We start from the raw sequence: 14,796 nt of genomic DNA, 5'->3' as shown, positions 1-14,796 counted from the left end.
CAGGAGATAAAAAGGTGAGGTGATAAATGAAATGATTTAGTCCTCTCCAAATAAAACACCAAGCACTGTCTCACATTCAACTCATGAAGCCACTGCTCATCTTCATTTGAATGTGGCTCAGGAAAGAATACTGCTAAATATATTATTTGGTGAAGGTGAAACCATGAAACTAGTTTAGGCAAAAATTTTGAATGAGGTCTTAGGGCCCCCTGGGTCTTTGAAAAACTGCGTATACTGGGGCTCTGCCATTAAAGCTGCAGCTCATTTACTCTTCTTGCAGATGTGATAGCAACAAGAAAAGCTATCTTGGCACAGGAGAAAGAACAAATTGCCAGGGGCTCAAACAGAGGACCAATAACGGCAGCCAGGGTAGTATTAATGTCACACAAAGGAACCACAGCTTTCACCAGTGGAAAAAGATGAATGATTCACCTTAGAAATATCAATACCATGGAGTTTGAGAAAACTGACTTCCCTGGGATTGGAGTATGGAACACGGAGATCACAGCAAAGTGGACCCTCAAGGAGCTGAAGCATAGATCAGAGGACTGAAGGTGCAACAGATACTTCAAAATGTCCTGAATGCAGGTTAGCATCAGTTGAAGCCACTGAGCAAGTGATTAAATTGAAAAGAGCTTAAATTGGTCACGCTACTGGAGTTTTTTCTACTGTAGAGTAGCACTTGTCTAACAGCATTTCTCCACATCTAGCCACGCAGCTGTGAAGTGCAGATTGCTTAGCGCTGGATCCCAAACTTGACACTGGTTCTCAGTTAGTAGGTCAGGATAAAGAGGAACAGATATTTGGAACAGAGGGAGGGTCAAACCAACAGACAGAGGAAGTTGGAGAACCAACACTGTCTTGACCAGGCTGGGGCAACGAAAATTCGTTTGGCATTAGTTTGAGAATAAGCTGAGGAATGTGTAGGAGCGAGGGAAAGATATACATCAGTGCCCATTCCCAAGTCAGCTAGAAGCCGTCGGTTAAGGAGCCTAGACTGAGACCCACTTGAGAGCAAAACTGATGGCACTTCTTGTTATCTCTGGTTACAAACAGGAAAATAGCTGACAAAGACAGACGTCAGCACACTGGTTTTCAGACACAATTTGTGATTTTGTGAGAAATTCCTGTTGAGGTGATCGTCCAAGTGATTCTGGACCACTGATAAGTGAACGGTTGTGGGAATGATGCTTTCCTTGATGCCAAACTGCCAAAATTGTATGGTCTCCTGACAAAGCTGGTTGAAGCAGGCTCCTCCCTGCTTGTTCATATAATTAGGACTCTACTGTCCATTTTGGTCAATTTCACGGTCATAGGAATTTTAAAATCATAAATTTCATGATTTTGGCTATTTAAATCTGAAATGTCATGGTGTTGCAATTGTAGGGATCCTGACCCGAAAAGGAGTCGTGGGAGGGGTTGCAGCACTGCTACCCTTACTTCTGTGCTACTGCTTGCGTTAGCTGCCTTCAGAGCTGGGCAGGTGGAGAGCAGCAGCTGCTGACTGGGAGCCAGCTCTGAAGGCAGAGTCACCGCCAGCAGTAGCGCAGAAGTAAGGATGGCATAGTAGGGTATTGCCACCTTTACGTGTGTGCTGCTGCCTGTAGAGCTGGGCCCCCAGTCAGGAGCCACCACGCTCCAGCCACCCGGCTCTGAAGGCAGCAGCGCAGAAGTAAGGGTAGCATGGTATGGTATTGCCACCCTTACGTCTGCGCTGCTGCTGGTGGGGTGCTGCCTTCCGAGCTGGGCGCCTGGCCAACAGCTGCTGCTTTCCGGCCACCCAGCTCTGAAGGCAGCGCATAAGTCAGGGTGGCAATCCCCTTAAAATAACCTTGTGACCCCCATGTAACACCGTTTTGGATCCCCAATTTGAGAAATGCTGGTCTCCCCTGTGAAATCTGTATCATATAGGGTAAAAGCACACAAAAGACCAGATTTCACGGTCCAGGACACATTTTTCATGGCCGGGAATTTGGTAGGGCCTACATAAAATACATTGTGGAGATGTTGATGACTATATGTACCACTGTGTCATTTATCTGTGCCTGAAAAGCTCTGCACACATTATAAATGGCTCAAAGCTTCAGGATAGGGATATGAAGGGAAGCTTCCTGTTCTGTCCACAAACCTTGAACCTTCAATGTCCTCAGATGAATTTCCCAACTAGCATGGAGGCATCTGTACCTATGGTCCTGACTGGAGAAGGATGAGGAAAGGGAACACCCTCACCCATATCGATCTGATCTGTCTACCTCCCTAAGGACTCAAAGATGGGCAGTGGCGGCATTCCCACTAGGCCATCCAGTGACTAACAATTCAGATGATATACCAACTTCAAGCAGCCCAGAAACCTGTTGTGCCTTGGGAAAAATCGCCAAATGGAAGTAAGAGTCCTGAAGATCGAGGGAGACAAACCAGTCGTGTGCTGGACCACATAAATGCATGCCCCCATGTGGCCTAGCAATCTCAGACATACACAGATTGTAGTTGAAGGGTGGGAATGGACACAAGCACAGGCGACAAACTGTTTGAAATAGTTTGTTCAGCAGAAACAGCCTCAAACTTGTAGAGTCCAGTAGGGTCCCAATGAGCTTGATTTTACATGTTGGTATTAATGCTGATCTCCCTTTGTTCAAAAATCAGACCCAGACAATCAAAAGAGATGCAATGTGTACTGGACATGACCGATTATTTGGTCTCTGTACTTGCCCCTCACTAACAAATTGTTCAGGTACGAAAAGACATAAAGTCCTCTTTTTCTGAGGCACACTGCTACTACCATCATGCATTTGGTAAACAGCCAAAGGACAGGGCAAAGGGAAGCACTATGTATTGATAATACTGACCTGTCACCACAAACCTCCTGTGCCTTGGTAAAATAGACACACAGAAGTAAGCGTCTGAAGATGGTTGGTGGCAAACCAGTCGTGATTTAATGCAGGGAGAACAGTAGGTAGGTCAGTGATAGGGACTAAGGCTTGCAAGCCGCAAGTGGCTCTTTGCAGCACATGGTATTAAAACACTGTGTGATTTTATTAACCAATCTACGTTATTAACCTATCAGGATACTTTTGCTATGTTATGAACCGACTAAGTTATCAACTTGCACTAAGTTATTAACTTATTTGCTGTGAGAATAATATAGTAATGGAGTAAATGAAACAATGAATTCACACTACTGTGGCTCTTTTGGGTAATGTTGATTGCTAATTTAGCTCCTGAACCACTGAGGTCTGAGTACCACTGAGCTAGGGTAACCATGCAGAATCTTGTTTTTGATGTACTTGTTAAGACAATGGAGATTGAGGATAGGTCTCATCCCTCCCTTGGGCTTGGGGATGAGGAATTACCAAGAGTAGATCCCTTTCCTCAATTCTGAAGGGAAACCTCCTCTATGGCTCCCGAAGCCTAGAGAGCCTGGAACCTGCTGCAGGCGCTGAGACTCATGAGGGGGCACTCTGGAAAGGGAGAGGTAGGAGGGTGGGAAGGGGGACTGAACAGGAATTGAGTAACATAACCCAGTCCAACAGTGATTAACACTTGTACATCGTTAATTACTCTAACCTGTAGAAGTGGGATAGCCTGTCCCCAAACAAGAGAAAAATGACAAAGCTTGATGACTGGAATGTCTACCACGGAGAGCCTGTCCAGTTCACTGCTTGCATGACACTAATGAAGGACAGGCTGACTGGTTGAAATTGAGACCACAAGACCTTCTCCTACATGACTCGTCTCCCTTTCTGGAGAAATCCTGCTGTTTAGAGGGATAATTCAACTTAAAGAGCTGTTGGAGTGATATTGCTGCTGTTGCCCCGTGAAGTGACGCCTCTTTATTGCCAGGTTAAAAACATCAAATGAATGCAATGTAGCTCAAAAGTCCTTAAAGGAATGCAGTGTTTTGTAAGTTTTGTCCAAAAACAAAAATCTACCATCAATGGGTAAGTCAATCCTCAACCGTCTGTTGGACATCAGGAGCTGTATCAGAGTTCTGCAATCATGAAGACCTGTATAGCAGAGGCCATAACTCTAGAAGCATCCACCATGTCCAAAGCTGACTGTTGTGACGTCTTTACCACTAGATGGCCTTCTGCAACAAAAACCTTGAACTCTTCCCTGGAGGATTCTGGCAAATGACCTGTAATTTTTGCCATAGCTTCCCAAGTTACAGAGTAATACTTTGGCAATACGGATTTGTAAGGATGAGGTAGAATAATTTTTCCTCCCCAAAAGTCCCATCTTTTAGAGTCCTTGTCCTTTGGTATCCTTATATCTCCCCTGTCTTAACCTCTCATTAGCTGCCTTTATGGCAAGAGTAAGGCAGTGGATGCAAGAACAAGCACTCAAAACAGTGCATAGGTACACAGTATGTCTTAGGAGTACACCTCGCTGTAGGTGGTAAGGACGCTGGGTGTTCCATAGCGTCTTCCAAGATTCCAGGTTCCAAGATCACTTCATTTATGGAGAGAACCACTCTCCCTAAAGCTGAGGACTGGAGAATATCCAGCAACTTGTCAGTGTTCTCCTGAACATACACCCTATACACTCAAGGCTGAAGCCATGCACCTTATGCGGTCCTGATACCTTTTAAAATCCTCAGATACAGGGGAGGAAGAAATCTGGCACCACAGAGTTGTCTGGTGATGAAGAGGAGGAAGGAAGCTGAGCCAACTGCATCTCCTGTGGTGCCTGTAACAATGGCTCAGGCTGAACCAGTTCAGCAGGAGCAACAACCCGCATCTGTGGCTGCAGTGTTGGAGGGTTCAGGAGGGGAGGCTATTAGCAGAATAAGTGACCTCATTCTGGACTGAGGAGAGGATTAAGACCTGGCCTATTGCACAACATCCCAGGGGTTCCAAGCTACCCCTGCTATGGGAGCAGTATTGATCTCAGTACTAATGGTAATCCCCACAAGGTCTTGATAACTTTCAAAAATGATACCGAGAAGGTGAGGGAGAGGAGCCCAACCCTGAAGAACATTCCAAGTAGTCCACAGGCAATGGAGGAGCCTCCCCCTGGAAGGGCCAGTAAGTATCCAGCCTCATCTGAAGTCCAGAACACAGGATGCATCAGTACCAACAAAGGTAAAGCAGTCAAGTACTTATAGGGGCCTCACACTTGGTACCAGAGCAGATGTTGATACTGAAATCAAAGCTGGCATCAGTCCCACAGATGGAGCGTGCACCAGAGTCATCACAGCACCAAAGACAGCATCTGCACTGACAAGCCCCTCAGTACCAAAAAGGCATGAGATATCAACTCTGCACCTGAACTGGAAAAGGCACAGAAGATAGTGCCAGCAGTAACAACAAGTCTGCAACCAATCCAAACAGTGCCGGGGACACAGAAGAAACCACCACAACTGAACGTTTCTGAACTAGTGGAGAGTCAGGAACAAATAGGGAAGCAAGTCCAATGCTGCCTGATATACCACTTGCATGGAAACAATTGGTGCCCACACCCATGTCATAGGTGCCAAACTCAAAAGAAGTCCCACAAATGGTACCAGAGTGAATGATACTGAGTCCACTTACTCTCCCCTCACTAGTAGAGAGCAGGTAAATGGCCCTGCTCCAGCTCATGTATCAGATCAATCACAGTGCTGGTCTGCACTCACCTTAGAAGGAGGAGGAGGAATCTCTCTTAGCTTTGGAATGGCCCCAGTCCACTGTAGGAGATCTTTTTCTAGAAGGACCAGAAGAAGAACGGTCTCTCTTCCTCCCAGAAGAGGAATCCAAAACTGGCCAAACCACCAGCCTTGCTGGCTTAGATGCCTTCTGGAGGGCCTGATGATCTATGGAGGTCCCCAGTGCCAACAGCAGACCTCATGGCCTGCTTCAGAAGATACTGCTTCAAGTGCAAGTCTCTGGCCACCAACTTTCTCTTCTTGCAGATGAAGCACCCTTCTTTAATGTGCCCTTCCCAAAAGGGACAACAAACAGTAAGAGTGTGGGGATCACTATTGGGGATAATTACTCCACACAATGGGCAGTGTTTAAACACCAGTGGGGGCACCACACCAGGCAAATCCTAACTAACTAAACCTAAATCAACTGCAATTAACTCCTCTACCCAATAAATAAATATATCAGATGACACTGCGAAACAAAACGTCACATAAAAACTGTACGGAGCACTCCAACTCAAGCCATGGGCATTGAGAAGCAACTGATCGGATTGGGCAGCACTGCCCTTAAATAAGCAAGGGTGTGGCTAAGAGTCCAGAGTGTGTGAGCACAGCCCCTATGGGTATAGCTAGGCTGGGCACACACACACGCACACACACACACACACCCAAGTGGAAACCTGTGTACTACCACTTGAAGAAGAATTTCTTTTAACATGTTAAAGACACTAGCATAGAGGCCTTTTTTTAAAGTCACTTTTCACTTAGTGTAAAATATAACTGGAAAATAATTTCTCTATGCTTGGTTATCTTGACCAGCCAAATTATTATTAGTTAGCATGTATATTATGGTCACGATTGGAGTTCTATTACGATAGGCATTGTACAAGCACAGAGTCCCCGCCCTGATTAAGACAAAATATTAGCGAACAACAAAGAATCAGAAGGAAAGGTTTTATCAAGCCTTCCACACAAGGGAAAAGTCAGTCAGTCAAGGTGGGTGAGGTAATATTTTTTATTGCACCAAATTCTGTTGGTGAGAAAAGGAGCATAAAAGATTATTACCTCACCCCCTTCTCTCTCTAATATCCCTGGACTGACAACAACTATACTTCAGTCAGACACTCTCTCACACACACCCCTCTAGCTGCAACAATATAACTTAAAAAAATAATCAACTTACAGTGCGAGCACATTTCCAAAGGATAGCTTGCCTCATTTCCCTGAAATACAAAGAAGTTTTATTAGTGATAAAGTAAGGTTAGCAAAAGCTAATTTTAACAACGTTTAAGTTCAAATACGAGGCCATAAACAGTATAGTGTGTTTTGTTGTTTTTTTTTTAATTACAGATTACTGTCAGTGTACTATTATATACATAATTCTGCATTACCAACAGGTACAAAAGTTAAGTTTTCCATGCAGCAGAGAAGAACTTCTAACAGTTAAGGATAGCAACATTATTTCCAGGAAAATATCAGCAATCAAGAAGAGGTCTGTAGCGACTAGTAACACCAAACCTATATCTTAAGCATTAAGTCACATTTTACATGCTAATTGTGCAAGTGCTTATGACAGGTTATATTAAAATGATTCAAATTTCACACAATAGGTGCTTTATAGTTTTATTTTAGATTCACAAAAAGGAATACATGTCCTTATAATGTATTAACATGGAGAACCTTACATTGCTGAACAATGGGATAGTACCAGAACAGGCCCCACCCACATCCTACACACACACACACACACACACACACAAAATCCATTCATAGGAGAAATAAAGCACACAAACTGTTATTCTCTTTGGAAATGTCTTAAAATACTGGGATTTAAACACATCAAAGTATTATTACTTATGTAACACCAGAGTGAGACTGGAATACAAAACTTATTTAATTTTTTTTAAATTCTTACTGCTATAACAATATTAGAAATGTTCAACTTAAAAATATTTACAAATTATGTAACTACTGTAACAAGAATACCAAAGATTACTAAATCAAAAGGGTTTTTTTTTTTTTTCCAGTTTGTATACTTCATGCATTTGAGCACTCGTGTGCAGTGTTTTTCAGTAGTCAGTTAGCAGGAGAGAAATCGGATAACTGTAAAGAGCTTTAATAAACAAACTAGGTAACAAACAAACAAAAAACCATATACAAAAACTTAAGGGATTTTTAAAAATAATTTCAGGACAGCGTTTTTAAAGAGCTCTCTATCAGAAAATGGAATAAATTTAAAGTTAGTCTACTTAGTGTTCTTTAATAGTGTAGATTGGGAAGGGTCAACCAGTTCAGCACTCTGGCAGAGAATGGCTACTTAAGATCACTCATAGGCCACACAAAAATTCTTCATGAAAAAGAAATCCTACAAGTGGCTTGGGAATGTGACTGCATGTCAATAATAGGAGGAAGGGGTGGATCAAACATCTCACAAATACTGAGTGTCCTCCTTAAGATAAGTCCTTTTTGTAGCAATATATTTGCTATTTTTCCCCACTCTGTCTTCTTAGAAAGCACTCTGTGCCCATCTAATTTTTATAGAACAGTTTAACATGTATCCTTCATTTTCTCCCTAAATGTCTATTTAAAGCTTATACTGTAAAGAACCAGAATAAAAATTTAAATAGGGATAGTTAGGTCCGGGAAAACAATTTAAGAAGTGCGACTCATACTCCAGGGAAGCTTCCATGAAGAAAAATTTTTCACTAGCAAGGACCACACAGGAACATCAGAACTGTCAGTGCTACATGGGAGACCATTGATGGAACCACAATAAAACTTGGGAAAACAAGTGAAGAGCAAAATATAAGTAATCAAAGCCTAAAAGATGCAGAAGAGATCTCTGGGAATGTGGGGAAACAGAACCAAAGAAAATCTCGACACAGGCAGAAACAGGAACCAGAGGATCCGGATAGGCCACTCTTAAAGGATGAGGCATGAAGTGGTAAGAAAACATCAGACCGGAAGGCTGCAAATTAAAGGAGAAAGTTGCATTAAAAAACAGTGGACTTTTAGGTATAATATACCCATGCATTAAAAGACTGTTCTGAACCCGTTATAGATTAGGACAAAATTCATTCCTGGTATCTACAACAGAAATCAATCTGGCAACAGAAACATAAAACATTTCTGAGACATGAGAGGGAAGTATTATAAAGGAACATAACGTGCTGAGAAATTTGAATTCATAAATTGAGTAAATATAATATAAGTGCATATTCTAATTGCAATGAAAAATATTTACTAATTATTTTCATGAAGAAGTATGGTAAACTTTGGAGGGACTGGGCGGGGAGACGAGCTTCAACTAAGCAAGGTTATGTTCTGTGAAACTGGTACTGCTATTGAGAAAAGAGAAGAGTGCTTACCTATCCTGAACTGGAACTTTTGTATCTAGAAAAAGACAAGAGACATTGTAAATCACAATATAAAGTTTATATCTAATATTTGCTAAATGTCATAAAATATATGGTAGTTAAAAATTAATTACTTATCTGTTAATGCTGTGTTGAGTGTTCATTCCCTGAGAGAATCCAAAAGTCTAGTGCATTCTTAAAAAGATCTTAAACCTTCATCTTGGTTTTCAGGAGTAAGTGCAAAAGCTATTCATACCAAAGTTCATATTCTTCCCAGTAAGCCTGTGACTTGGACAAATACAAAGGTGGGGGGATCCCCAATCCAGAATACCTGATGCCTAAACAATGAAAATTAATTCTCTCCTCTTGGGAGCAGGCCTTTTTAATCAATTTGATTTTAACTGTACAGTAAAATTAATTGTTTAATTCTTATTAGTAATAGTTTAAAAATTAATTGTTGCTAATATCCAATGCGCAAATACCATTCAATTCATATATTCACAAAATTTCCTGTGAAAAATTGGCATTTTTTGACCAGCTCTAGTAAAATGGTCTTTCTGCTACATTTGGTATTTAGTCACTCTATTCCCTTATACCCTCTTCTTCAAGGGGGGGGGGGGGGGGGAGAGAAGGCCTTCAAACTAACTACCCTCTTCTTCGGGGGGGGGGAGCCTTTAAACTAACTTGTATGTAACAGGTGCTGAGGTGCATACTTCTTCCTTCATGACTTGGGGAAAAGAGGGGGGATTTCGGTCCATAAGATACGATTTCAGTGCTTATTACAAGTGCTTACAAGAATCTAAATATTAAATCGGACTCATTATTAGGGCTGAAACAAGACAACTTTTTAACCTTCTCTCCCTCAACCAAAAAGGGAAGACAAATATAGCTGCTTGTTTTGATATTGAAATGCAAAAGGAAATGGTTTTAAAATATATTTTTATTAAGTGGTCTGCCAATAACATAAGTAGTTCTTTCTGTTTTATCCATCAAACAACATAGCAATAATATGCAGAGGTGCAGATGAGGCAAGACTCAGCATTGTGGAGTCACAGATAGTGCAAAGTGAATTATGGAGTCAATGCTTTTTAGTCCATGGATGGAGGGTATAAACTCTCTCTCTCTCTCTCTCTCTCTCTCTCTCTCTCTCAATCCCTGCTGTGACTAATTTCCAAGTGTGATGCTATTGGCATCAGGCAAGGCATCCTCACAGTTGGAATGAGATACTATACTATTGAGCACCTTTCACAAGAGGAAAATTAGATTAATGTAGAGCTTTTTTCACATGGTATTATATTTTCTTCTTGAGGGAACACTTTCACTGGAACCTTGCTAATCTACATACTGTATACACTGTATAAAAAAAGGCGCTCTCTCCATCTCAAAGAGTTAATGGCAGATGCTAGAGTAAGATTTAATATTACTACGACGTCTATTTTTATAAAATATACTGCACTACTAGAATATTCTGAACTATAAATCTAAATAAAATGTGGCAAGCGTTCTTTTCTTCATTTGTTAATTCACAGGTTTATAATTCCAATGGGGCATCCATGTCCTTTGTGCAAATTTGCTTGGTCTACTTTTAGTGTCTGATATTTTTAACAGTCAAATCAGAAATTCATACTGTCAGTATTCTTAATGGTTAACTTGTTATTGTTAGAAGTATAATTTTACATATTTTAATACAAAATTGAATTATTCATGCTAAGACTACCAACAAATATTACACATTGTTATGTGGACACCTGGCCACTAGGGGTTAGACCATCAACATTTTTCACATCGGCAAATGAACAGCTGTTCCACTATTGTTCTATATTGTTCTAATTCTTTGCCATTTTCTCAAGTCATCTAGTACCCCAGGATGTGGAGCTTCTTCTACATCATTTACCAGCGTTAGGTCCACTGCCGTTAAAACTGGGTATTTGGAGGAGGCTGCTTAAAGTGGTGATAATTAAAATGATGCAAGTAAAAAAGGGCAGAAAGGTATTGAGCAAACTTACGGTACTCTGACAGCTCTATTAATACACTTCATTTGTTTCATACACACTGCTACATAAATTGGGAGCTCTTACCACAGTTCGAGGCTAATGTACCACCAAGTACAAGGGACAATGCTTACAGTACAGTACAGCGCAAGATTTTCCAGTTTATCAAAAATGTGAATATTTAGCTTAAAATGAGTCCCATCCACACTAGAACCATGTTTTGTGTAACTGGGTTCCAGGATAATTCCTAGTCATTTTGGTGCCCTACACAGCCCCCCCACCGGGGGGGGGGGGGGAGAGGGGGTCGCGTGGGGGGGGAGCACCAGGCCTCTGCAGGGGGAGGGCAGAGACCAGGAGCAGGCTTGGGGGGCAGGGGGGAAACCACTACCCAGCACGAGCCGGCGGAGCGGGTTGGGTCACTCCACTTCCTGCTGCCCGGTGAGTGCAGGCCGTGCCCGACTCCTGGTGCAGTCCCCCAGGATGTTGCTCAGGGGAAGGGGTGGAGTGGGGCGGGGCTGAGGCGGAGCAGAGGCTTTGAGGAAGGGCTGCAGTGGGGGCGGGGCTGGGGCAGAGCAGGGGCTATGGGGAAGAGGTGGAGATGGGGCAGCTTTTCTGGCCGGTTCAGCTGGCCAGGGGATCAGGGTTGCTGCTGGAGCAGCACACAGCTGCATAGGGCACCAGGAAATTTGGGGCAATTTGGTGCCCCTAAATTTCCTGGTGCCCTACGCAGCTGCATAGTTTGCGTATGGGTAAGGACGGCCCTGCTGGGTTCTAATATGCCAGCCTGACAACTGATACAGCTCAATATATCCACAGGGTGGCTCACTCCCACGCCCCCAGGTGCAACTATTTATCCAACTGCCTGAGTTCCAACAGGTGACAAATCTCTGAACCATAAAATACAGCTTGAAACTTGTCACAGGGAGAAAAAAGGACAAATCAGTTTTATAAAAAAATATAAAACCAATTCATATGTGAACAATTCACAGCTGTGAATATCATAAGTATACTGTCTTGCTCATCAGGTACAAAGATGGGAGAGTAACAAGCAGCACAAAAAGCGAAGTCAATAGAAAGAATGAAGGAAGTAGACAAACTGGTAGAATATGTTCTGATGAACCAATGCTTTGTAAACCATGGCTAAAATACATCTCTACCCCAATATAACGCTGTCCTCGGGAGCCAAAAAATCTTACCGCATTATAGGTGAAACCGTGTTATATCGAACTTGCTTTGATCCACTGGAATGCGCAGCCCCCCCCCCACGCCCCCCCGGAGCACTGCTTTATCATGTTATATCGGGTCATGTTATATCGGGGTAGAGGTGTAGTATTAAGAATAAATTAAAACATCACATGCATTCTCTAGTCTCTCTTCCCCTCTGCAGCTGGGCCTCTCTCCCTATGGAGGACATTCAATCATCCCACTTATTGTTCCTCTTGTGCACATTATCTACAAAAACTTATTTGATTTTTTCCTTTCCTCAGGTGGTTATTTGGAGTTGGCACCCAAGTTGCTCTCTTTTTGGAAATGATTTGGCACATGCTGCTCAAAGGCAGGTTAGTCGCGGGTGACTTTTCGAAAAGACTCCACCCATACAGCTAGAGAGATAAGCAAAGAGAAAAAAAAAAATCTGCAAAACCTTACAGCTGGCAGGTACAATGGTAAAAATTAAACTCCCGAGACAATAGGCAGTTATCTAGTCTCCTAACTAGGAAAGATTATCTCAAAATGTTGTGTATGACACATCTTTCAAGAGAACATATGTTGTAAAAAATGTTGTACGTATATTTTATTGCATCCTACTGCACTGTACTGCGTGCACCATCAAGTTTCTGTGTAAACTATTCAGAAGCTTAAATAAAATGTTAATGGACTAGTATTTTTCAACTAGTTTTCTCCTTTTATAAATGCTATTATGAAAGTTATTCTGACCTTAATGCCTTTTAATGCAGGCAAACCAGGATAACCATCCTGGCAAGTTTTAGGCTGCCCCATCCCAAATTTCTCTGTCCCCAAAATGGTGTTAAGTATGACAGATTACATATACAAACTGGCACCCTACTAAATGCTTTGACAACTGTTCATGCCCTAAGACTGATGGGCCAGAACAGTGAATTACCTCAACCAGTGGCAAGCAGGCTTTTAAGATTAGTTTGATGCATGAAGTAAAGAGTAGGGGTCTGAGATTCAGTATGGGCTCTGCAACAGCTTAAAGATTGATCCAAAGCAAGGTGAGTTTATCTTTACTTTACCAAGTAGCAAATGGTCTTGGGATTACTGGCTGCTTCAATACAGCAGTGTGGGCTGCTACTTTTATATACTGTATTGAAGCTACTGAAATAAATGAAATATATTACTATCGATGTTTATAATTTTTTCATGTGTAGTGTTTGGATGTTGTCATGGGGCCATATCAACATACAGAATGTAATACATCCTACATATATCTCCACACTTCCCAAAGGCAACATTGGCAAGTGCAACAAATCAGTGAGGCAGGAAACCAGGTCAATGTCATTGTTTGGGGAATAGGACTGGGGATCTTGTATTACAATATTAGCAGGGTTGTAGTTCCAGGTGAATTCAATAAACAGGTCCACATGAAAGGTGTCTGACATCACCCATCACCACTGCCAGTAGAACAATGGCAGTGACAAGTGTTTCAGGGAGAGTGGAGGTTAGCAGCCCAGTATCAAGGATGAGTCTTGCAGGCAAGTCCCCCTTAGTAGTCCTACCAACAAACATGTAAAATCCAATGCAAAATACTTGTTTTCCCCTCCCCATTCTATTTCCTGAACTCCCTTCCCACAGCATCAAATTAAAGATTAAACACACTACCTGTCATGGTCAAAGTCCTCTTTCTTCTCCTCTGATCTCATCTTCCATATGTTGTAGTTATCAAAGCTTTCAACTATGAAGTGGACCAAAATGCCAATCTGGTGCTGTGAAACTTGTACATTTTTCACAAAAGCAGCAGGTGATCCAAACAATTGCCAGGACTCTGGTTGTCTTGCACATGGCAATACCAGATTTTGACTGCCTCCTTTTTTCCTTGGCAATGGTTGATACTGATCCAGGTCACACTAACAGTTTCAGATTTTGATATGTCAAGTCAAGATGCGTTTGGATATTCTTTGCTTGCTCATGAGCTCGCCATTTCAGATAAGTAGTCTAGTAATAACTAGCACAAGATTTCTACTCTCCAGCAAAACATGTACTAAAGTGGCATAATGAGGCTTGCTATGGTTAAGCAGGAAGTGGCAGGCTGGTTTTAAAAGCTTGGACTTGGTTACTGCTGTGAAGACATTATTGCCCGATTCATAACATTCGTATTTGAGCCTTGATCACAAGCGAAGTCAAACACCTGCATAGTTAGGAACCATGTGTTTACCATGGTGTGTGAATATGAAGAGTGGAGAGAACCATGTCACAATTTGAATAAAAATTTGGTAACTTTAAAAATTATTTATATGCAGACTGACAAGAAGTGAACTAGACATCAGTGATAATCTGCAAAATTACAACAGCACCTCTAAAAGCTATACCAGGGGTAGGCAACCTTTCAGAAGTGGTGTGCCGAGTCTTCATTTAAAGGTTTTGCGTGCCGGTAATATATGTTAACGTTTTTTAGAAGGTGTCTCTCTCTAAGTCTATATTATATAACTAAACTATTGTTGTATGTAAAGTAAACAAGGTTTTCAAAATGTTTAAGAAGCTTCATTTAAAATTAAATTAAAATGCTGATCTTACGCGTCCAGCCTGGGGTTCTGTTCACCTAGGCCTGCAGCGGGCTGAGCAGGGTGTGTGGCCGGGACGCCGGCTG

General features: G+C 42.0%; 1 protein-coding gene across 1 annotated transcript in view; it reads right to left on the bottom strand.

The window, feature by feature from the left end:
- The window catches only part of PPP3R1 (protein phosphatase 3 regulatory subunit B, alpha), an 88,872-nt gene that overhangs the window by 31,288 nt on the left and 42,788 nt on the right, over positions 1 to 14,796 (bottom strand). Inside the window, exon 2 of the mRNA XM_024110190.3 lies at positions 6,807 to 6,846. Coding sequence (XP_023965958.1) covers positions 6,807 to 6,846 — 40 coding nt within the window. The remainder of the gene's footprint in view (positions 1 to 6,806; positions 6,847 to 14,796) is intronic.

Source organism: Chrysemys picta, chromosome 3 (assembly GCF_011386835.1).
Source record: "Chrysemys picta bellii isolate R12L10 chromosome 3, ASM1138683v2, whole genome shotgun sequence".
Taxonomy (NCBI): Eukaryota; Metazoa; Chordata; order Testudines; family Emydidae; genus Chrysemys; species Chrysemys picta.
Note: the sequence above shows the minus strand (reverse complement) of the source record. Positions and strands in the feature narration are given on the sequence as shown.